The sequence below is a fragment of the Sarcophilus harrisii genome, chromosome 3, assembly GCF_902635505.1.
Source record: "Sarcophilus harrisii chromosome 3, mSarHar1.11, whole genome shotgun sequence".
Lineage (NCBI taxonomy): Eukaryota > Metazoa > Chordata > Mammalia > Dasyuromorphia > Dasyuridae > Sarcophilus > Sarcophilus harrisii.
This window is the reverse complement of record NC_045428.1, coordinates 147,165,906-147,190,875: the sequence shown is the minus strand read 5'-3', so window position 1 is coordinate 147,190,875 and position 24,970 is coordinate 147,165,906. Positions and strand designations below refer to the sequence as shown.

The 24,970-nt window shown below is 34.8% G+C and overlaps 1 protein-coding gene and 1 pseudogene across 30 annotated transcripts in view; both read left to right on the top strand.

Annotated features, from left to right (window-relative positions):
• The window catches only part of DOCK9 (dedicator of cytokinesis 9), a 335,360-nt gene extending 314,773 nt beyond the window's left edge, over positions 1 to 20,587 (top strand). For 26 of the 30 annotated variants that reach the window (XM_031958599.1, XM_031958594.1, XM_031958615.1 and 23 more), the window contains 6 exons: positions 737 to 883; positions 2,990 to 3,200; positions 8,907 to 9,097; positions 14,952 to 15,052; positions 16,293 to 16,431; positions 19,303 to 19,531. In XM_031958599.1, coding sequence (XP_031814459.1) covers positions 737 to 883; positions 2,990 to 3,200; positions 8,907 to 9,097; positions 14,952 to 15,052; positions 16,293 to 16,431; positions 19,303 to 19,425 — 912 coding nt within the window. In that variant the 3' untranslated portion in view covers positions 19,426 to 19,531. Of the gene's footprint in view, positions 1 to 736; positions 884 to 2,989; positions 3,201 to 8,906; positions 9,098 to 14,951; positions 15,053 to 16,292; positions 16,432 to 17,177; positions 17,186 to 19,302 lie in introns of all 30 variants that reach the window. The other 4 variants (XM_031958617.1, XM_031958588.1, XM_031958604.1 and 1 more) reach the window with 3 other exon arrangements.
• On the top strand, positions 5,103 to 5,198 carry LOC111720014 (annotated as a pseudogene).
• Positions 20,588 to 24,970: the final 4,383 nt, after the last annotated feature.

Genomic DNA, 24,970 nt, shown 5'->3' with positions numbered 1-24,970 from the left:
TTTTTTTTTAACTCATTTCAAATATTAACTGATATTTGGCTTTTATTTTTTTCATCCTGTTTCACTTCTCATGCCATTTTGTTGAATTCAGCCGAGTGACTCTCCAACAGATGTTAACTGGAGATAATATAGCTATATCTTGCTATTACATTGACAGACTCAAATAGTTTTGAAATTAATTATATGTAATAGAATTGGCAAAATGTTTCCTTTGTAACATATTTGCCCTTCTCCATTCCTAGAATTTAAAAAAAATTATCCTATAAAATCTAGTGTAAATAGAATTGATTGAGAAATTTTTGCAAGTCAATATGAGAAACTGACAGACAATAACACCATTTTTGGATGAAGGCTGGGAAAGTAAAACAGGGATGAACCTACTCAGTCCAGCTGAATGAGAAAAGGTCTTGATTCCCAGACCTTTAATTACACTCAAGTACATGATGACACCATCCTCAAATATGTTTGCAATTTTATGTTGTTTCTTCATCTTTGCACCCTTCCTCTACCCAGACTTTTCTATTATTCACATTTTTCCCCTTCAGGAATCATATCTGTATAAGGTTTTATTTTTTTTTTTTGAGTTGTTAATTTTTGTTTTGAATCCTAACAACAAATGTTGAAAGTGCTGTTTTTAAAACATTAAAACAAAAAACAAAAAAGCCACTGTCTGGATTATTATAAACCAGAGCTATTAGAGTGCTGAAAATAGTCCTAATTTTACTTTTCCCCACAGGGATTCTTTGAAGATGAAGATGGAAAGGAGTATATTTACAAAGAACCTAAACTGACACCTTTGTCAGAAATCTCTCAGAGACTACTAAAACTTTACTCAGATAAATTTGGTTCTGAAAATGTCAAAATGATCCAAGATTCTGGCAAGGTATGAGTGAGCACACATGGATGATTGTGATAATACTATTGATTTTGTTTTATTTTTGTTTAAAACCAAACTAGTATCTTATAAGGCTTCAATATCTCTAGCCTATAGTTTAGAAAATGTCTAATTTCTGTTTGTATTTTTGGTTTCTATTTCTAAAGACTAGCTTCTCAATCCCTAAAGCCACATCTCCAACTATATATACTTGTACTGCCTAAAACTCACCCAGGAAATGGCACAAACTCCTTCTATTCTTTTCACATTAAAATCTTGTTATTCAATTTGACAAATATTTATTAAATATTTTCTATTTACTAGCCATACCCATTGCCATCAATGGCAACCATTTTCTTTATTGAACATCTTACTTGTTACAAATAAGTTTGAAGTCATGCTTTATATCTTAATGTTTCATTCCCTCCTTCCCAGCAAATCAATTGTCAACTTTATTAAAAATAATGCCCCCAAAAAAGATAATGCCATTGATTTTAGGAATAATATTCCCAACATCAAAACTATTAAATTGGCCTTGGTTAATGGGGATTGCCTGTGTCATCGTAACATTATTTTCAAAGTTCTCCCACGTTTTTCATCTTTTTTTTTAATCCATATATAATGCCCCTAAAGAAATGAACCAAATCTGTCTCTTCACACAACCACCTTTTTTCCTAATCCTTCCGATATCATATCCTTAACAAGTCACTCAGTGTGTTGATTTAATGTACAGATATGAACAGAAAAGGAGTTGTAGGTTAGTTGCTTGAGAGAGTAATAGGATCTAATGAAAGGTTTTTAAGAATGAGGGGAGACATATATATATATATATATATGTATGTATGTATGTATATATATATATATATATATATGTATGTATATTATAAAAGGTGAAAGTACATCAGAGATTGAAGCAAAGGAGTAGAGGATGGGCAATGATGTCTGATATATTCCTAGTGGACAGTTCCTGGTTTTCTCATATGAGAAGAGAAAAAGTCCTCTGCTAAAGGGGAAAGTGTATGAGCACATTAAACACTAATTTGATTTTTTTAAGAGTCATACAATATACCAAAGAGTAAAGGCTTTGGTTTTTATAAGTAGTTGGATTATTTTAATTTTTTGGATTTATATATCTTTCTTCCTTAAAAGTGCAATGCAAAGCTATCATTTAAAAAAAAAATGCTTAATCCCCTCATTATATCTGTGAATAAGGAAATTGTTAATTAGGATCTGAGTCCATTAAATCTGTGCCTTTCTCATTCACTTTTCTGTTTTGTTCTTGTACTATTGCAATTGTTAACATTTTCTGTCTACCCAAGCCCACACAACCATTCCACCTCCTCATCCTCATTTCTTTTCTTTTGGCCTAAAAGATAAAAAGTGCTTATCAAAAATGATTCAAAAATACTTAATGGGACTTATGATAGAAAATGCCATTGGCATCCAGAAAAAGAACTATGGAGTCTGAATGTACATCAAAGCATAGTATTTTGACTTTTAAAATTTTGTTTTTTGCTTTTTCTTTCTTATGGTTTTTCCCTTTTGTTCTGATTCTTTTTTCACAACATGACTAATATGGAATAAGTTTAACATGACTATACATGCATAACCTATATTGGATTGCTTCTCTCTTGGGGAAGGGAGAGGGAAGGAAGGTCAGTAGAAAAATTTGGAACTCAAAATCTTACATAAATGAATGCTGAAAACTATCTTTACATGTAATTAGAAAAAATAGTCTCAGTGTTAAAAATTAAAATACTTAGTTAAAATGTCTTTGATTTCCTATTAAAATTACCTAGCTTTAATTTCTTATCAGCTTTTAGGTTTAGTTTTTAAACATTTATGTATACACATATATCTTTATTAATTTTAATTTTTAATTTAATTTAATTAGTAAATTACATGATAATGAGAAATAAAACTGTTATATTTCCTTTTTTCAATAATTGGGTGCTTATAGTGGAGAAAGTATGAATTTTATGCGCGGACTTAAAAAAGCATTAAGCTAAATATTTGCTTTCCAAAGCAAATTTATAAAGGGCATTTCAGGGGAAGAGAAAAGTAATTATTTTCTCTTCAGTATTTTTCATCTGCCTTTTTTCTTTTCATTTAAAGGTCAATCCTAAGGATTTAGATTCAAAGTATGCATATATCCAAGTGACACATGTAACCCCATTCTTTGATGAAAAGGAATTGCAAGAAAGGAAGACTGAATTTGAAAGAACTCATAACATCCGCCGGTTCATGTTTGAAATGCCCTTTACTCAGAGTGGTAAGCGACAGGGTGGAGTTGAAGAACAGTGCAAACGACGTACAATATTGACAGGTATGGATTTTCCATTATTATCTGGGAAATATTTAGTTTAGGTTGAAAGAGGGTAAAAACAGTATTGTGCTTTTTTCTTAGTTTTTTGTTGGAACCAGATATTGACTACCTGGCATTTATATAACCACTAATGCATTTGAGTCTGAAGGATTCCTAGAACTACTTAGGATAATCATTTTCAAATTGAGAGGATTATATAGATCATCAATTTGCTTCACTTTGTAGGTGAAGAATCTAAATGCTCAGAGAGAATTAAGTAATTTTTATATGCTGTTTGAAGTAAAGACCTTGGATTCCCAAACTGGCCATTTCCATAATGCCCTGACAGTGCTGATTCAACTCCCTGAGAGTATATACATATCATTGGATTTGTCAAATGTATTCAAAGGCAGTTTACTGCTATTTGGAACCTACAGCCGAGATCCAAGAGTAGGATAGAAAGTGGATAAAGCACTGGGCTAAGTCAGGAATAACTGAGTTCAAATTCAGCCTTATATGCTTACTGTGTGATCCTGGGCAAGTCATTTAGCCCTTTTTGTTTCAGTTTCTTCATCTGTAAAATGAGTGAAAAAAAAAGGGAATTCCTTCAAACCACTCTAGTATATTTACCATGAAAACCCCAGAAGGGATCACAGAGAATCACACACAATGGAAACAGCTGAACTATAAGTATACAAGATATTGCACTATGCATAATTTCACATATGCTCAAAATCCTTTGGCTAATTATAAAATAAATTTATTGATTAGGCATTGAACATTCTAATCATTAAGAAAAAATGAAGAGAGAAACTATTGTGTGTAAGATCAAAATTAGAGTTTGATGTCACTGTGCTTTCTAATAGATTAGAGAGTATAGTAAATCCTATAGTTTAATCAATATTTGTTCAGGTTTTATGTGCTTGAGAGAAGGAAATTTGGTTTCTTTAGAATGAATGAATGAACTTTTGCCAAAGTAAAACTTAGCTTAACACTCTAGGTAAATTCTTATTTTGTCTTCACATATAGCACTCAAATTTCAATTTTATGAAAGCCTTTCAATTTTCCATCCTAAATTCTAATCCAGGCTTTATGCTTTTCTAGTGGAGCTTTTATTTATCATTCCTGGGCCACCAACGGACTCGCTGAGTAGAGTATCAAATGAGAGAGACTTTTTCATCTCTCACCTGATTTATTTTTATACTAACTCTACTCTAGGCAAAATGGACCAAAATATCAGACAAGAAAGTGCATAAATTTTTTGGTTGCAGTTGATTGAATCCATTCCATTTGCCTTGTAAAGCTTTCTTTCCCTGGGGAAAAAAGACTTTATGGAATTCACAGATTTATGAATGGTTCAGTGAACCAGCCTACTTGACAAAGGTCTGCAAGCAGTAGTGAGAAAAAAAAAAAAAAAGATGATGAATCCTGAAGGGACAGAGATGGAAGACTTTGAAGCTGGCAACAAGATGCAGTTATTATCTTTCATCCTCAATGAAAAAATGCTTGTGATGAAAAATCATTCATCAGTTTCATAAATGCCTTGAATCCCTATTGAACAATTATAATCACAGTGATATCTAGAGTTTGTAGAATGCTTGCTCCAAGAAGTCATTAGTGGTTTTTATTTTTTGTTTTAGTGCAGCTAATCTTCAGCAATCAATGATGAGGAAAATCAATGAATAAATCAAAAAGTACTTTAGAACCTACCATGTGCCAGGTGCTAGTGATTCAAATATGACATACAAATAATACAAATAAATAAATAGTCTTTATCCTTGAACTTACACTCTAATAGGAGAAATTGGCATATATGGGGAGATATACTGGTCAAGGAAGGGACTTTTTGGGGGGGGAATCACATGAATGGTGAATGAAATCAACATTTAGTAGATTATTATGTCCTTTCTAAACACTATAATTGTGCTCACTTCAGCAGAACATAAACTAAAATTAGAACAATACAGAGATTTTATGCGCAAGGATGAAAGGCAAATTCATGATGCAATCCAAATTTTTAACAATAAAAAAAGGAAGTTATAATCATTGATTTGATTACTTTAGCTCTGTTGGAAGAGGTGAGACAGGTGGTGGCAAGGAAGCTAGGAAGAGCTGAGTCCTGGGCCTGAAGTTAAGAAAATCTCAGTTCAAATACAGCCTCAGATACTTCCTTGCTATGTGGCCCCCTGAGTATTCATAGCCATTTGCCTCAATTTTCCTCAACTATAAAATTAGGGTAATCCCTACATCCCAAAATGGTTCTGAGAATCCAGTGACATAATATTTGTAAAGCATTTAGCTGGTGTCTTGTACACAGTAGGCAGTTTAAAATGCTTGTTTTGTTTTGATTATATAAACATGCCCTGGGGAGAGCTAAAAGTGAGTTTACACTCTCATTTCCCATTCAAGACAACTTAAACTCAAGGCAGAGTTCCAAAGCGGAGTACATCGATTCTTGTGGTCTCTAGAGTTCTGTTCCAGAGGTTCTAGCTAGAGAGAGAAGGAGACCACGAGAAGGAACTGGACAGATGTCTCAAGTCCACAACTGACCAGGGAGGGAGACAGTTCTCAAGGTCAGGTATAAAGGATGCTATTCCAGGTGAGGAAGGCTTATACCCCAAAGGCTTACACCCTCACCTGGAATAGTGAGGAAGATACATTCTAGCTCATATTTAGAGCTAACATGAAGTAAAAAGGAGAGCTTTGGACATCAAGACAGATCTCAGTTACCAAATTCATCTAAACTCACTCTCCATTCAGGAGACCCAGATTCAGATTCTCCCTCACAAACCTTTCTAGTGGTATGATCAAGAACAAGTAACTTAATTTTCCCCAGCCTCAGTTTTCCTCATTTATAAAATGAGAATGATAATACGCTACCCACTTACAGTGCTAGAAATGCAGGTTTATCATGATCATTATTAGCATTTATTTTTTTAAAAATTTATTGAGCACTTTTTGTGGGCAGTAGCACCCCACCTGACATTGGGGAAGTTACTAAAGTTTAAGTTAGATACAGTCATTGCCCTCATGAGGCTTACAGTCTTATAGAGGGTATAAACCATAGTCTTAGTACTTATTTGTTTATTGTGTGGGTGTTCAAGATAAGGTATTCAAGGTGCTACAAACCTTAAAACACTATCTAAACATCAGCTGTAGCTATCACTTTTAATTTAACTAAACTAATTCAAAACACCACAACTCTGGGGGGACACCATTTAGACTTCAAACACCATTCTAGCATAGCCTTTAGTGGGAGTTTAGGAAGGAAAGGGCTAAGCTTATTATAAAATAGCTGAATTCTCAAACTTGGTGTTTATACCTGATTTTAAATAACCATACCAGAATAACCTATTTCAAGAAATATCGCATTCCTCTTAGGATAATAATGTTTTTCTCCCTCCCCCCCACAGAAATAATGAGAAATTTCTTTTCCTTTAAATTTCCCCCCCATAATTAGAGTATCTAATCCTATATGTAAATAGACTCTTCCTTTCTTCCGGGTTACTATGACAACCACAGAAATGCATGCCTTGCCAGGAAATCTTTGTTAGACAGAATTACTACATTGGGAAAGGTCTTGGGGGGGAGGGGAGGTCTCCATGGAAATTATCAACTAACAGCATTTTTCAGCTACAGCTGCAACTACTATAGCTGCTCAAGCATTTTTATTTCTCTTTCTACAAGGAAACAGTTCACTGATAGCCAAAGTCAGAATTTTTGATTCTTCCATTAAAATGCATCATTCATGAATTTTGGCATGAGGAACATTATCAGAAGGACAGTAGTTTATTCTACTGTAACAGAAATGCCCTATAGCCATCTGAGAGTTGTAATGGCTGTCAGCCTTCATTAATGAGACACCAGAAGGATGTATTTCTTCCTTCAATACAGAGAGAAAAAATGTGTGGTGGGTTAAAGCCCAACTTCTTAAATTGTGGTTCCCACCACCCCAATTTGGGATTTTGTAACTGAATTCTGGCAGTCAGAAAATTATGATTTATTATCAGTAAATGTTTAATTTGTATACCTGTTTTATATACCTCTATACCAAGGGTCACATAAAATTTGTTGGGAAAAAAAATGGAAAAAGTAAGTAGCCCTGAGTTATAGAAGGAGAAACTGGGTAACATAATTCCCAATAAATGTCTGACTGTCTTGTGTTTTAGCTTTCTAGTTGAGGGAGGGAGGAGAATACTTCATTGTACTAGCTTAATTTCACTCTTCACTCAACTCCTAATATTAATCAAACATCCACTACAAGCTTACAATTGTGGAATTCCCATTCTTGCTTATGTTCCAAGCCTATTTTTTGTCAGCTGTACACAACATTTCAACTCCAACTCCCATGCCCAGTCCCTAATTATTTTATGTTTTTTTGTACCATCCCTCATCTTCTCTTATCTAACATATATTTAATAAATTGAACTAAATTGTTTGACAGAAGGCTATGTAATGTCTATGAATTGACATTATCTCATTTGATCCTCATAACAATTTTGGGAGTAAAGTACTATTATTAATACCATTTTACATAAAAAAGAAACGAGTGGAAAAAGGTTAAGTGGTTTGCCTGGGGTCTTCTGCACCTAATAAGTTAGCTGAGATGAATCTCACAGCTAGCAAGGGTCTGAAGCAAGATTTGAATTTAGCTTTTCCTTATTCCAAATCTAGTGTGCTCTTATCCACTGTGCCATTTAGCTTCCTTAAGTTACCCAAAACCAATAAAACTATTTTGTATTTTTGCCTTTTTCATTGGTCTTTTCCAAAGACATTGAATCATTGTTCTCTCTTAGAAAAGCTTAATTAACATAAAGTAATAACAACTTTGGGTGGCCAGAAGAACCCCAAACTTGCTTGTTAGGTTGGCCAGAAATCCCCAGAGTACATTTGGTTTGCTTGTCAAGTAGAGACACTTCCCAGGATAGAAGAGTATTAAAAAAAATCACTTGACAAAGTAGAAGTTTTTGATGGAGGGAAAGATGAACCTACAGAAGTATAGGATAAAACCTGACTAAATGAGATCCAGCTAGAAGATGAGAATGAAAAGGAATAAAATGGTCTAGGTCTGTGAGAATTTCTACTGGAATCTCTTCTCATTGATGACAAAAGAACTACTACACTTGGAAATGAATTTGGGAATAGCAGCTGATTTCTGTCCTAGCATTCAATTTTAAAGGCACTCAGAGATTTTTAAAATGTATAAGAGAAGTGAAGATTCCAAAGGAATTAAAAAATGTGAATGGTATTAATAACAGTAATAAAATGGTCATTAAGAAGAGTCAGTAATTACTGAGCCATATGTCTTCTCCATGTCTAAAATTTTCTCGAGAATATTCTTGCATGGATTGGTGATTTTTGATGAAAACGTGAAAAGGTAATGGGCTAAGTGTAAGGCTTCTTAGTTCACATAAACTCTGTAAGTTAAATGAATCAGATAGTATAATTCCCATTTTGTGAATGAAAAAACTAAAGTAATAAGAGTCTGTGCTTAATTACAGCACTAGCAAAGTTAGTAGGAAAAAGGGTTAGAACCCAGTATTTTGTTATTTAATTTTTTAAAATAATAGCTTTTTATTTTCAAAACACATATAAAGATAATTTTCAACATTCACCTTTGTAAAACTTTGTGTTCCAAGTGCTTCCTTCTATTATTAAAGTAGTGGGAATAATTTTGTAAGGCAGGAAAACTCCGTAACTCTGTGTGATCTCTTTCTGTTCCATCAGCAATCCACTGCTTCCCTTACGTGAAGAAGCGCATTCCTGTGATGTACCAGCATCATACGGATCTGAATCCCATTGAAGTGGCCATTGATGAGATGAGTAAGAAGGTGGCTGAGCTCAGGCAGTTGTGTGCCTCAGCTGAAGTGGATATGATCAAACTTCAGTTAAAGCTACAGGGCAGTGTCAGCGTTCAGGTGAGAGGGCAGCTTGTCTTATTTTAAATGTTTACCACAAAATGGAAGAGAAAAGTGCTTTCCCTTAACTTTTGCAAGAAGAAAAAATACCACATATATCCCTTCAAGTACACACAAACACACACAAGACAGCACAGAACCTTGGGGTTAGCTGGCTGCTAGCCTTGGAGAATTACCTATTTAAACCCTAGTCCTACAAAAATAATGTATATATTAAATGAATGAAGGAAAAAACTTTTATGAACTCTGCTTTGTTTAAAGCACTCTACGAGGCCTTGGGGATTCAAATCTATTTCTTTTTCTAAAAAGAAAGAAGAGGGTTTTTTTTTTTTAAAGACAGGAAATGTTTATTAAATATCTACTATGTGCTGGACACTGTGCCAAGGTGTTTACAAATATAATCTTATTAAGAGTAGAGTCTACAATGGTAACAACTTACTCAGCCAGTAATAATTTAAGGATAGGAATGGAAAGAAAACACTGAAAAAGGACCTTCAGGGATCCTGTAGAGGAGTAATGTAGGGAGACCCTTTTTCTATATAAATCCACCTTCAGGTCTGATTGAGTGTCCAGGAAGTCCAACAGAGAGCAAGTCATAATGAAAATCTTGGTGGTCCCTCAGAAGTATAGGTTCATACAAATGGACTGCTGTACTTTGTGTGGTTTTTATTTTATAGGGAAGAGATATTAAGTCCTATTTAACCAAGAGAGTCAAGACTCTAATCAAAATACAAATGGACTGTTATTCTCTGCATGGTTTTTGTTTTATAAGGAAGAGATAGATATTAAGTCCTATTTAAACTAAGAGAATCAAGACTCTAATCGAAATACAACATAGCAGACTTGATCTTGTTAGGGAAGAAAGCAAGAAAATCATGGTATAGAATTTAAAATTCCAGGGGTGACAGTTACTTCTCAGTAAACTGATCCCCTGCCATAGAATCCTTCCTTGTAACCAGGACAAATGGTTAAGGAAAAAAACAATTAATCTAACAATCATATCTGACAATATATGCAGTATTCAATACCCATAGCATCATACTTGCCTCTATTAAATAGGAGAGTTTTCTCTCTCAAGTGTACCTGGGATCTCATTTACTTGGAAGTCCCCTTCTTTGCTGTAATTTGCAACCTGTGCCTGCCATCTTCTGAGACATGTCTGTATTCTCTCCACTGTCTATAAGTTCTACACAAGAGGTCCTCTCAGTGTCTTGTGGACCTTCTTCACTTTCTTCTGACACTAGGAGGATCAGTCAGTTAAAAAGTATTTTTAAGTGTCTGCTATATGCCAGTCACTGTGCCAGGCACTAAAGATACAAATCCAAGGAATGAAGCAATCCCTACTTTCTAGAAACACTCAGGCTATCCACCAGTCATCTCTTTTCCTCCCCAAGTGATCAATCAATTTTGTCTTCCTATCTTATCTTCCTACCTCAATAGCATCTTTTATCTCTGTTCTTTATGGCTAAATTATTTGAGAAAGCCATTTAGTTAACTGTTTGGACATGTATACATATATTGTATTTAACTTATACTCTAACATACTTAACATGTATTGGTCAACCTGCCATCTGGGGGAGAGGGTGAGGGAAAGGAGGGGAAAAGTTGGAACAAAAGGTTTTGCAATTGTCAATGCTGAAAAATTACCCATGCATATAACTTGTAAATGAAAAGCTATAATGAGAGAGAGAGAGAGCGAGAGAGCGCGCGCACTCGCGCGAGCCATTTAGTAATTGGTGCCCCTACTACTTTTTCCTCTCCCTTTCTTTTTTTTTTTTTTAAACTCACTGTACTTTGGCTTCTGATTTCATTCTTCAACTAAAAGTTCTCTCTTGAAAATTCCCAATGATCTCCTGTTCAGTCCTCATCCTTCTTGATCTTGTTGGAGCTTTTGACATCAAGAGCACTTTTTTTCTTCTTTTGACATCAAGAGCACTTCTCCTTCTTCTCCTCCTCCTCTTCCTTCTTTTCCTCCTGACCTCCTCTTTCTCTTCTTCCTCTTCCCTCTCCTTCCCTTCTCTCTCCTTCCTTCTTTTTTTTCCTACTTAATAGTGTTTTATTTTTTTCCAATTACATGTAAAGATAGTTCTCCACATTCATTTTTGTAAGATTTTGAGTTCCAAATTTTTTTCTCCCTCCTTTCCTTACCTCTCTGCTTTCCAAGAGAGGAGCAATGTGGTGTAGATTATTCATACACATTCATTTTAAACATATTTCTATATTAGTCATGATGTGAAAGAAAAATCAGAATAAAAGGGAAAAACCATAAGAAAAAAAAAAAAGGTGAACATAATATGCTTCTATCTGCATTCAGTCTCTATAGTTCTCTCTCTGGATGTGGATAGCATTTTCTATACCAAATGTATTTGAATTGTCTTGGATCACTGTATTACTGAGAAGAATTAAGTCTATCATAGTTGACCATCACAAATCTTGCTTGTTACTGTGTACAATGTTCTGCTTCTCCTATTCACTTCATGTAGCATAAGTTCATGTAAGTCTTTCTGGACTTTTTTGAAAACAGTATGCTCATCATTTCTTATAAAATGATAATACCCCATTGCATTTATATACCATGATTTATCCAGTCATTCTGTAGTGTGTTCTTTAAAATTATGTTGTTGCCGTCTTTGTGTCTATTACTGAGAATAGCTAAGTCTTATCATAGTTGATCATTTCACAGTCTTGCCATTACTATGTGCAGTAGCACACGTTCTTCTTTGGCTTTTTGTGACTATTCTCTCTCCAGGTTCTTCTCCTTCTTATCAGAACATTCCTTCTTTGCAGGATCTTCATCCAGGTCATGAGTACTGGAAAGACTCCAGACCCTCTTCTCTTCTCCCTTTAGACTGTTTCATTGGGAAATCTCAGCTCCCATGGGTTCAAATAGTAATCTGTGATGATAATTCTCTCTCTCTCTCTCTCTCTTTTTTTTTTTTAATTAAATAGCCTTTTATTTACAGGATATATGCATGGGTAACTTTACAGCATTAACAATTGCCAAACCTCTTGTTCCAATTTTTTACCTCTTACTCCCCAACCCCCTCCGCTAGATGGCAGGATGACCAGTAGATGTTAAATATATTAAAATATAAATTAGATACACAATAAGTATACATGACCAAAACGTTATTTTGCTGTACAAAAAGAGTCAGACACTGAAATATTGTACAATTAGCTTGTGAAAGGAAAAAAAAAATGCAGGTGTGCATAAATATAGGATTGAATTCAATGTAATGGTTTTAGTCATCTCCAGAGTTCTTTTCTGGTATAGCTGGTTCAGTTCATTACTGCTCCATTGGAAATGTTGGTTGATCTAGTTGCTGGGATGGCCTGGTCCATCAGAACTGATCATCATATAGTATTGTTGTTGAAGTATATAATGATCTCCTGGTCCTGCTCATTTCACTCAGCATCAGTTCGTGTAAGTCTCTCCAGGCCTTTCTGAAATCATTCTGCTGGTCATTTCTTACAGAACAGTAATATTCCATAATATTCATATACCACAATTTATTCAGCCATTCTCCAACTGATGGGCATCTATTCAGTTTCCAGTTTCTAGCCACTACAAAAAGGGCTGCCACAAACATTCCTGCACATACAGGTCCCTTTCCCTTCTTTATAATCTCTTTGGGATATAATCCCAGTAGTAACACTGCTGGATCAAAGGGTATGCACAGTTTGATAACTTTTTGCGCATAGTTCCAAACTACTCTCCAAAATGGTTGGATTCGTTCACAACTCCACCAGCAATGCATCAGTGTCCCAGTTTTCCCGCATCCCCTCCAACAATCATGTGATGATAATTCTCAAATCTACTCATATCACACCTTTATTAACTTCCAGTTTCTCCACCCCAGAGGCCTGATTGATCTATTTCAATTCAGCATGTTCAGAACTGAGCATCTTTCCTGATGAGTCCCTCTCTTCTTTCCTGAAAAGGAGTCCTGAAAAAGAGCCCCCTTCTTCTTAACTTTCCTAGTATTGCTGAGGGCACAACCATGCTCCCTGTCACTCGGGCTTGCATCCCAGGAGACATTCTGTATTCCTCATTCTCTCTCCCTCCCATATCCAATTTGTCGTCCTTTGTATACTCTCCATTTTCTCCTCTGACACTGCAGTCATCTACATATTTCATGTACAATCCAATGATACTGGCTTCCTTGCTATACCTTGAACAAGACACGACGTCTCCCCACCTGAGAAATTTTCTCTCGCTGTTCCCCATTCCTGAAATGTTCTCCTTCCTGGTTTTCCTTGGCTCCTCTCACATTCCAGCTTAAAACTACCCTTTTACCAGAATATTTTCCTGATTCTCCTTGATGTCATTGCTTTCACTCTACTGATCATCTCTAGCTTAACTAGTAGTTAGTCACCTAGCATTTATTAAGTACCTACTTTATGCCAGGCACTGTGCTAAACTCTGGACATAGAAAGACAAATAATATAGTTGTTTATATATTGTTCATCATTTCTGCCATCACACTACAAGCTTCTTAAGTGGGAACTACTTTACTTTTTATTTTTATATTTTGCCTTTCTTTGCAACCCTAGTAATTAGCACAGTGCCAGGCACATAGTAGGCACTAAATAAATGATTGTTGACATGAATTTGGAATTCTTTGGTTACACAGCATTAAATCTGGGTTCAGATATTACATGAATTCTTTCTGGCCTCTAAGCAACTTAAATCAGAAGTTGTGACTATCTAAAATGTATTTCCCAGTGGCAAAAAAAAGCGTCGATATCTATTTTAGTAGCAACAATTTCTCCCTTCCTTTTCCTAATCATCAATCAGTAAACATTTATTAAATGTGTACTATTTTTAAGTGCTAAGCCTGGAATGCAAAAAGAGACAAAAGTTTGTATCTTGATATGACCAAAAGTGTATGACCCAAGGCCACACTGTTATTATCTCTTTCATATTCTTCCCCTTTCTTTGTTTTTTTTTTTAACCTGTTTGGTTACAGTTCCTATTTCTTCCTTTTATTTCTAAACCAATCATAATTTTCTTTACCTTTAGATTCCTTGTCACATGTTGTTGCTTAATAGACAAAAAAGAATCTTCATTTTCCAGAAAAACCGTTCCAATTTCTCTGTGAATATGAAAAATGTATGTGTCAAAACAAGTTAGCAATTAACTGTGACAAACATTCTAGCTGTATATATGATTCTGTGATTGTGGCATCTGGCCAGCTTCTTTATCTGGTGAAAAACAAAGTGTGATAAGAGGAACTCTACTGATTGTCATAATTGTAGCCTTGAAGCAGAAAGGGAGTTTAAGGGAAGGTCATTCATTGGAGCAGTCATTGGGTGTCTGTAACAAGAGTGGCCATCTGAGGAACTATCTTAAAGGCAAAAAATACAGGGGAAGTATGAAATGTTTCCACGTTTACATGAAAGCTTAGCTTGACGTAAAAATGAAGGAAGGATGAAGTGATAAAAATGGTAAAATCAGGTTTCTGCTGAGTCTATCAAAATAACAGCTAGGCTGGGACCACAGAAAATAGATTCTGACCGTTGATCTCTTAAGTTGATGCCAACCTTTCACTGAAGGGCTTCTCTGGATTGCTGTTCTCCAGCACAGAATAGTTTATGATCTTCTTGACCCTTCGCTCTAAATTATCCTGATACTATATCTTAAAGTGATTATAGCTCACGTGTATATAATACACACGTGCACTTAATATTTTACATATGATTGCACTGAATGAGCTTCTGTAGAAATGTCTCAGCATTTAGAAGGTTGACATTAAATCTAAATAATTTGTGCAGCATTTTATATGGTGTCGGGGGGAAATGCCAAATTCTGGTTTATTTTATTAATTTTAAATGCATTGTTCTTTTGTTATAGGTTAATGCAGGCCCTCTGGCATATGCCCGAGCTTTCTTGGATGACTCAAGTACTAAAAGATATGCTGACAATAAAGTAAAGCTTTTGAAGGAAGTTTTCAGGTAAAATCACAAAATTTTCAGATTTAAAAAAGATCGTATTAATGGGGTTTTGTTGTTGTTTTTCTTACCCCGGTTATTTTCCAATAATACTGTTCTCCCCCAAAAAACTTTTCCTCTTTTATAACAAGAAAAAACAGTTAAGTAACAGCCCCTGTCTGACAGGTATGCGCCATTCCATGCCTGTAGTTCACCACCTTTCTATCTCACCAATAGCAGAAAGTTTGTACAGTGGATAGGGTCTGGGACATGGAGTCTCTAAGGGAAATGGAAGGGAATAAGCATTTATAGAGTGGCTACTATATGCAAAACACTATCCTAATAAGTGCTTTAAAGATAATATCCTATTTGCTCCTTGTAAGAACTTTGCAAGGGAATTGTTATTTTTTATCCCCATTTTGCAATTGAGGAACCTGAAGCAGAAGGATGTTAAATCTCACAGTTAGTGTCTGAATACAGATTTGAACTCAAGCAGCCAGATGGCTCAGAGGGTAGAGCACTGAGCCTGGAGTCAGGAAGATCTGAATCCAAATCCTGCTTCAATACTTATTAGCTGCATGACTCTGGATAAATCACCTAACCCCGATTTGCTTCTGGAGAAGGACATGGCAAGCTGTTCCAGTGTCCTTGCCAGGAAAACCCCATGGCAATATTAGCCTGATGTGGTCTATAAGATCACAAGGAATAGGATGCAGCTGAACAACTAAACAACAAAACATACTGGAGAAGGAAATGGCAAATCATTCCAGTATCTTTGTCAAGAAAACCTCAATTGGGATCATGAAGAGGCAGACATGTCTGAAAAACAACTGAACAACTTCCTGATTCAGGAAAGCCTTAAGTCAAACACAAGTGCTGTTACTTGGGCCAAGTCATTTAAATTTCCTCCACCTCAGGTTCTTTAAAATGGGATAATAACCCTCAAAGGGTTGTTGTGAGCGTAAAATGAGATAATATTTTTCAAATATTTTGCAAATTTTAAAGTGATAGATATTATTAGTCCTATAGAATCAAATTTGATTATTATTGGTTATTAAATTATTATTGAATTTATCTGAATTTTAATGTTTTTCAAACTCTAATTTTAATGTTTTTCTTTCCTAATATTCAGTAGTATTTATAACTTGCTTCCCTTTAAAATAGCACTAAATTACTAGAAAACTATGCAGGGGTCAATTATTGGTAGAGAGACAAAAGTAAGCTTCCCTGTCTGCTTCTAAAGCCATCTCCTTCCCAATTTCAGGCAATTTGTTGAAGCTTGTGGCCAGGCTTTGGCAGTAAATGAACGTCTTATTAAGGAAGACCAAATAGAATATCAGGAAGAAATGAAAGCTAACTACAGGGAAATGGCAAAAGAACTCTCAGAAATCATGCATGAACAGGTAAGTGCTGAATCCTAACGATAAGATTTAGGAAAGTGATCCTTTAGGATATACCAGTGATTTACACTTCTGAGTTCATTCCAAGCTTGCTAGGCTTTCCATGTTTTTTCTGCTGCTTTTCCTTCTAAAAGATAGAAGGATTTCACATTTTTGCACTCCCTTCACCAAAGCACATATTCCTTTCAAAAGCGCATCATGATTAAATTGTCCGTTGGTTGTAATATAAAGCGGATCAGGTTTTCAGGCCCTAAAATGTACCTTCATAAGTTTCCATCCTCCCTATTGGAATTCTTTCAAGTCACATTGCCACTCTAAAATTTTACCTATAATAGTTACATATGCCTTGTTGTTAAGTATCTTTATTCATCAGTTCTCCAGAATTTAGAAGATTGACTAATTTGGATTAAATAAATATAATTTATATGGAATCATTACTTATTTTTTCCATATATTCTAGATACATAAATTTTTAAAAGTTTTTGTTAGTTTAAAACTAATCTGGATGAGTCTTATAACTTTATTTCTTGTGTTCAACATAATTAATGTTGATATCATTTAGCATGTGATGCATTTCATAATTTCCTATATTTGCTTATGTATTAACTAATGTGGCAATAATATCTGCAGAATATCTTTTGCGTATAAAGTTGTCATCTGTCATGAGATGACTTTATAAATTTTTATAAATTGAAATTCTTGAACTTTAATTTTTTTACCTCTTTTTCCCCCCATGCAAACGTGATCAGCTGGGATGGTAATGTTGTTTGGTTTTGCCTTTTTTTTTTTTTTTTTTTTGCTAAATTTTGATTGGAAAAAAAATTGTATTAAAATACAGTACCACACTGATATAGAAGGAAATCAGTCTTTCTCTGGACATTTTAGACTATTGCTTTCCAGAGTATTTTGAGTGTGACTTTCTAGAGTTACAGGGGAGCTCTTCTTTACAGCCACAATGGAGTTTTAGAACAATACTAGAAATGAAAGCTTAAATGGAGGCAAATTTGGGTATGCGGAAGACAGAAAAAAAAAGGGAAAGAAATCATAGAACCCAATAAAATTGAATCCAGGAGAATATGGTATAATATGGTGCTTTTTCATGTTGAGTATCAGCTTTCTTTTAGCTTAATCTTCCAAGTCTCTCCCCAAAATGGAAAAAGACCGAGCCACTTCCAAACCATGAAACTAGAAAGAAAATGTTAACAGGTTAGATTTGTATTTAGCTCCCTGTGTGCACCTTTTGGTCTGGGAGCCAGGATGAATCTGTGCTAAGTCCCAGGGAACAAGTTCACTGAATACATTCATTCAACAATGGGAGACAGTGTGAGACAGGAGGAGGAGTACTTAATTTGGAATCAAAAACCTAGTTTCAAACCAAGTTCTGACTCCCGTCTGTGTAGCCTCAGGCAAGTGATTTTGGACTACATCACCTCCAAGAACCTTCCCAGTTCTGAAACTATGATCTGATCTGATTCTATAATCTTATAATCTTCCATGACACTTTCTCTCTCCCTCTTCCCCACTTTTCTCACTTTCTCTTCCTTTCTCTTTTTCTCTCTCTTTCCCCTCCCTTTCCTTTTCTCTCTTCCTATTTCTCTGTCTCTATCTCTCTTTCTCTCTGAATCTGTCTCTGCTTCTGTGTGTGTCTCTCTGTCTCTGTCTGTCTTTCTCTGTGTGTGTGTGTCTCTCTCTCTGTCTCTTTATATATATATACACTGAAGTTAAACATGAGCTTCTTCAAGATGAGAACTACTTTTCATATTTATTTTTATATCTTAAATGTATAATATAGAATAGAAATTAAATAAATATTTAAATTGAATTGGAAGATTCCAAAAGACCCACACAAGATGGTATTCGCCTCCAGAGAGAGTGAGAGCTGATGGATTCTAAATGCAGTGAATCATAGTTTTTTTCACTTTCATAATTTTTATTTTTTTTATTTTGTGTTTTCTTTTGCAACATTGCTACCAAGGAAATATGTTCTGCATGACTTCACATGTATAATTGACATGAAATTGTTTTGCATTCTCAGAGGGAGAAGGGGTAAAAGAGGGAATTAATTTTGAATTTAATTTTTTTAAATGAATGTTAAAATGTTTTTTATATATAATTGGGCAATACTTAATGAAATAAGATAGTCCTAAAATAAGCAAATTGGATTGACTTGTAAGACACTAGAAGATAGTTTAAGTACTATGTAATACAAACATATGTAATATGTATTCTCTGCCTTAAGGTAGTTGTAGTCTAGTAGGCCCTAGATTTCTTCATCAGTAAAATGGCAGCTTTGAGCTCAGTTATCTCCAAGATCATTTCCTGTTCTAAAAGTGGAATTCCCAACTTTTTTGTGACTTGGGCCCCTTTTGGTGTTCTGAAGCCAATGACTTCTCTTCTCAAAATGTTTTTAATGTGCAAAATAAAATACATAGAAAAAAGAAATTGAAATACAGTTATCAAAATATATTTTAAAAATAAAACAAGTTTGTAGACTCTAGATTAAATGCTCCTCTTTTAGAGAAAAATGTAATAAAACTTTCTAAGGAAAAGAAAAAGCCTAAAGATTAAAAAGCTAGGAAATGTTGATCTGATTATGGTCCATTTTTTTGTATCTCCAGAGCTTAGTATGTTGTCCAGGTGCTTAATAAATGCTTATTGACTTACTTATTGTGTGAAATAAAAAATTTGACTTTGCAAACTGTCAGAGCCAGGTGTTAGACCACACACCATTGTCCCCAATAATTGACGGGACCTCATGAGAAAATTAATCATGTTATCTGAAATAGTCTGTTTTGAGAAATATTTGTTCTTGGCTGATAAAACTGTTTTCTAATATTGCCTTTTTTTCCTTTTTATTATTTTTATTTATTGGAGATTTGTCCCACGGAAGAGAAGGCAAATGTCTTACCTAATTCACTTCACATTTTCAATGCCATCAGTGGGACGCCGACAAGCACAACTGTCCATGGGATGCCTAGCTCTTCTTCACTTGCATGATTGTTCCTCATCAGAAACTTGAGAGGATGTGTGATTTTCTTTTGTTATTTACAATCTCAAGAGGACTTCAGACTGAGAACACGGACAAGAAAATGGGAATGAGAAAAGTCGGAAATAAACTGTTTCATAGTAAACTTTCTATAGAAGTACTAAAGGGATGCACATTTTTTTTTTTCAATTCCACTGGCACTACATACAGTTGTTACTACGTCATTATGTCTCAGCAGAGGCATGTGGTGGAAACTCTGCAGCTAGAGCTAACGTTCCTTCTTCATTACGCAGTAGTATTAAATAAATGGCACATTTAAAGAATGTTGGTGAATGTATGTAACAGTGCTATTAACACTGTTTAAAGTTGGGATAGCCTTATGTTTTCTGGGCTAGGCTAGTGAATGTTGAAAATATTTAGGTATTCTCTATTTTTCTCCTATGGCACATTCAGATTGAGTACAAGGACAAGAACTATTTTTGTGCCTAGATAGACACTAGTTTTTGATGATCTAAGGGAACTGACAATTATAGTTTTTTGTACCAGTGAACAAGAAAGTAAAAGTCCTATTTTATACTTACTGGTATTTGCAAAATATGTGAGCTTAAAAACTGGTCACACCATTTAGAACCAAATGTCTGTATTAATAAAATACAGTTATGCTACAATTTAAAAAGCAGAACAAAAACTGACATGTATATAAAGTTTGTTAATACAGAATCTATATTCTGTACATATGTGTATGGCATTTCTATACTTTTTTTTTAATACTCATACCAGCTTCTGCATTAAGTTTAATTGTAACTGATTTGTGATGTTCTTCGTATAGGCTCTATATTTGACTCGACAGTTTTATTCTTGTACATAAATAAGTGCAATATGAAGATGTATACAGTCTTTGCTCTCTTAGGTTTATACACTGTTTAAAAAAATTCATCTTTTTTGCCAAAATGATGATTTAGGAATTGGTAATCATAAATCCTGTGGTCAACAGTGGCATAATTTAAAGCTTTTACCATGTTGTTCTTTTAAGACATTAATTTAGTAATTTTATATTTGGGAGAATAAAGGTTTTTAATTTTATTTAACTGGAATCACTTCCCTGCTGTAATTAAACATTCTGTACCACATCTGTATTAAAAACAAACAAACAAAAAATATTGCTGATTTCTCTGTACTGTGTCTTGAGTGTTATTGTTCATGACTGATTTAAAAAGGGATGGACTTTCCAAAGAGCTTCTTAAGACTAGAAGATACTACAGCAACTTGAGTGAACTATTATCCTTTTTACTTGAATTAAAAGGATACAGATTTGATGATTTCAGCCTTTAAGTAGGCAGTGACAGGTTTTTTTTCTCTGTTTCTCATTTTTTCTTTTTTAAAATTAACTTAAATTTAAATAATCCATTCATTTTATTCATCTCATTTGTCTCATATTTCTACACCCCACTTCCTCATCTTGTACCTAAAATACCATCAACAGACCAATTCAGGTGCATCATAGGAGACAGGTTTGCATAATGGCTAGAACCCCGAGCTTAGGACCAGGAAGATCTGGGTACAAATACTTCTTCAACATATTCACTAGTTCTGAGACTGTTGATAAGTTCCTTAACCTCAATAAGCCTCATTTTTTTTCCAGTTGTAAAAAAGAGAAAATAATAGCACTACTTCAGCGTGGTGAGAATAAAATGAGGTAATATATGTAAAGCAGCTTTCAAATCTTAAAGCAGTAATTATTTTTATCATCATGTTGGATATTGGTGCTAATTCAGCTTATGCCCAGATAACCTTTGGAAAGCAATAGAATTTTCATCCTTACAATACATTAATAGAAAGAAAAAAAAAAATCCTCCTTGCATAGATAGGCTAATCAGTTTGTTAGGAAAGGTCTTCAAATTTTGAAAATTTTGTATAGACATCTTGTGAACTTCAAGTTCCACCTATAAATATCACAGCAGTTTTTAAATAATATTTTATTTTGCAAATACATGCATTTCACCTTTGCAAAATCTTGTGTTCCAAATTTTTTCCCTCTTCCCTATCTCCAAGACAGCAACAATCTAATATAAGTTAATGCAATTCTTCTAAACCTATTTCTATATTCATCATGCTACCGAGGAAAAATCAGATCAAAAGAGAAAAAGATCATGAAAAAGAAAAAAACCAAGCAAACAATAACAACCCTCCCCCCAAAAAAGGTGAAAATATTATGCTTTAATCCACATTCAGTCTCTATAGTTCTCTCTCTGAGTGCAGATAGGATTTTCCATCTCAACTCAAATGGAATTGCCTTGAATCACTTGATTGTTGGGAAGAACCAAGTCCATCATAATAATCTATGATGAATATAGTCAAGTCTGTCACAGTTGATCATCACATAATCTTGTTACTGTGCACAATGTTCTCTTGGTTCTGCTGACTTCACTTAGCATCAGTTCATGTAGATTCAGACTTTTCTGAAATCAGCCAGCTCATCATTTCTTATGGAACAACAATATTCCATTGCATTCATAGACTATAACTTATTCATTTCCCAACTGATGAGCATCCCCTCAACCTGTAGTTCCTTGCCACTACAAAAAGGGCTGCTAATAAACATTTTGGTACATGTGGATCCTTGTCTCTCTTTTATGATCTCTTTGGAATACAGACCAAGTAGAGACACTGCTGTATCAGAAGATATACCTAGTTTTATGGCCTTTTGGCCATAGTTTCAAATTGCTCTCCAGAATGGCTGGATCATTTCACAACTCTACCAAGAATGTATTAATATTCCAGTAGTCCCACATTTATCAGATTATAATTTTATAAATTATCTTTTCCCAACACTTGTCTTTTATAATGTCCTTAGCCAATCTGAGAAGTACGAAATGTTACTTCAGAATTGTCTTAATTTGCATTTCTCTAATCAATAGTGATTTAGAGCATTTTTTCATATAACTAGAAATGGTTTTTAATTTCTTCATCTGAAATATCTGTTCATGTCCCCATTTATCAATTGGGGAAGGCTTGTATTCTTATAGATTTGAATCAATTCTCTATTTTAGAAATGAAGCCTTTATCAGAAACACCGGCTATCAGATTTTTTTCCCCAGCTTTCTGCTTCCTTTCTCATCTTAGCCATATTGGTTTTGTTTGTATCACAGCAATTTTCAAACATGTGTCTATCAAGAAAGGTCTCATCTGTTTATAAAGAAGAGTCTTTGTAAAAATTAGCAGCAATTACTCAGTAGAATTTGATTCAGAACTTAAGAGAATTGCCCACCATCTTACCCTATGTCTTGCCACTGGGCTCTGGTAACTGAGGGAGAGAGTGAGGTTGAGGACTTCATGGCTCTACCTCATTTAAATCCTTAAATTCAATTCACTTGCAAGTCAAGACATCTCTCTCCTGATATCTGTCATTGGTCCTCTTCAAGAATGAAGGATGAACGACAAGTGAATTATACAAAGGTGCTTTTAGATGGAGTAGATAAAATCTGCAACCTGCAATAATAAACAGTAGATAGGAAATCAATTAAAGAGTGGTAGGTGGAAAACTTGGTTCCTTTGAAACTTAGGACAAGCATATTCAAGTCAAATTCACTTCCTTCTCAAACTGATTTTACAGATGAGGAAACTGAGGCAAATAAGGTTAAATGACTTATACAGGGTCACACACCTAATTATGTGCCTTAGGACAGATTTTAACTCAGAAGGATGATTCTTTCTGACTCCAGCTCCAGCACTCTATCCACTGAGCCCCACAACTGCCGTATGCTACTTCCTTACTTTCTGATTGAGTTACCAGGGCAATTGGCTAGTGGCTGCTGGGGATCTAATGCTGTCTGGCAGAATAGATCCCTTCATGTGAGAGAATGATAACGATACAAGGAGACTGAGAGGCAGTTGCGTTCTCTGACCTTCCTCTTCCCTCTGCCTTCCATTTATTTCATTCCCAATCCACAAGCAACATCTGTGTCAGTCAAGGCTGATTTGCAATTCCTTCAAGTGTTATGATTTACATCTGTGGGGGCTTTCAGAGAATCGACCTGCCCCTTCACACTTAGGCATGGTCCTTAACAAGCTTGTAAATCCTTTTTGTACAGATAATTGATATTTGTGCTGTGAATAAACTAGCAGGCACAATTTCACCCTCTGTCCAAAGGTGACAGAAGACAGGGCATGGTACATTTAGTCATCTCATGTTTGCAGTGCTCACAACAAATACAAACAGCATATTGTGAAGATAATTGTAGCTTTTATATACTAATATTTATTGCAGAGCATAAATAAGTTGAAAAATACTATGAAGAATTTGATAAATATTCCTAACAAAAGCAACATTTTCTTGATACTCGGGTATTTCATTGTGAAAGAGAAAGACAGAAAAGAAGAGGGGGACGAGATAATTTTTAAAAATTTGATTTGGAGATCAAATTCATTCCCAATCCACAAGCAACATCTGTGTCAGTCAAGGCTGATTTGCAATTCCTTCAAGTGTTATGATTTACATCTGTGGGGGCTTTCAGAGAATCGACCTGCCCCTTCACACTTAGGCATGGTCCTTAACAAGCTTGTAATCCTTTTTGTACAGATAATTGATATTTGTGCTGTGAATAAACTAGCAGGCACAATTTCACCCTCTGTCCAAAGGTGACAGAAGACAGGGCATGGTACATTTAGTCATCTCATGTTTGCAGTGCTCACAACAAATACAAACAGCATATTGTGAAGATAATTGTAGCTTTTATATACTAATATTTATTGCAGAGCATAAATAAGTTGAAAAATACTATGAAGAATTTGATAAATATTCCTAACAAAAGCAACATTTTCTTGATACTCGGGTATTTCATTGTGAAAGAGAAAGACAGAAAAGAAGAGGGGGACGAGATAATTTTTAAAAATTTGATTTGGAGATCAAATTCATTCCCAATCCACAAGCAACATCTGTGTCAGTCAAGGCTGATTTGCAATTCCTTCAAGTGTTATGATTTACATCTGTGGGGGCTTTCAGAGAATCGACCTGCCCCTTCACACTTAGGCATGGTCCTTAACAAGCTTGTAATCCTTTTTGTACAGATAATTGATATTTGTGCTGTGAATAAACTAGCAGGCACAATTTCACCCTCTGTCCAAAGGTGACAGAAGACAGGGCATGGTACATTTAGTCATTTCATGTTTGCAGTGCTCACAACAAATACAAACAGCATATTGTGAAGATAATTGTAGCTTTTATATACTAATATTTATTGCAGAGCATAAATAAGTTGAAAAATACTATGAAGAATTTGATAAATATTCCTAACAAAAGCAACATTTTCTTGACACTCGGGTATTTCATTGTGAAAGAGAAAGACAGAAAAGAAGAGGGGGACGAGGTAATTTTTAAAAATTTGATTTGGAGATCAAAAACTGATCTACTGACTACTCAGGAGCTTCATACCTATAAAGAGATTCAGTCAGCCCTGAATGTGTTAAACACTGAATGGCATCATTAAAAAAAAAAAAAAAAAAAAAAAAAGACTAATTTAAGAGAAAGAAAATGACTGATTAGAGACAGAGGAATTA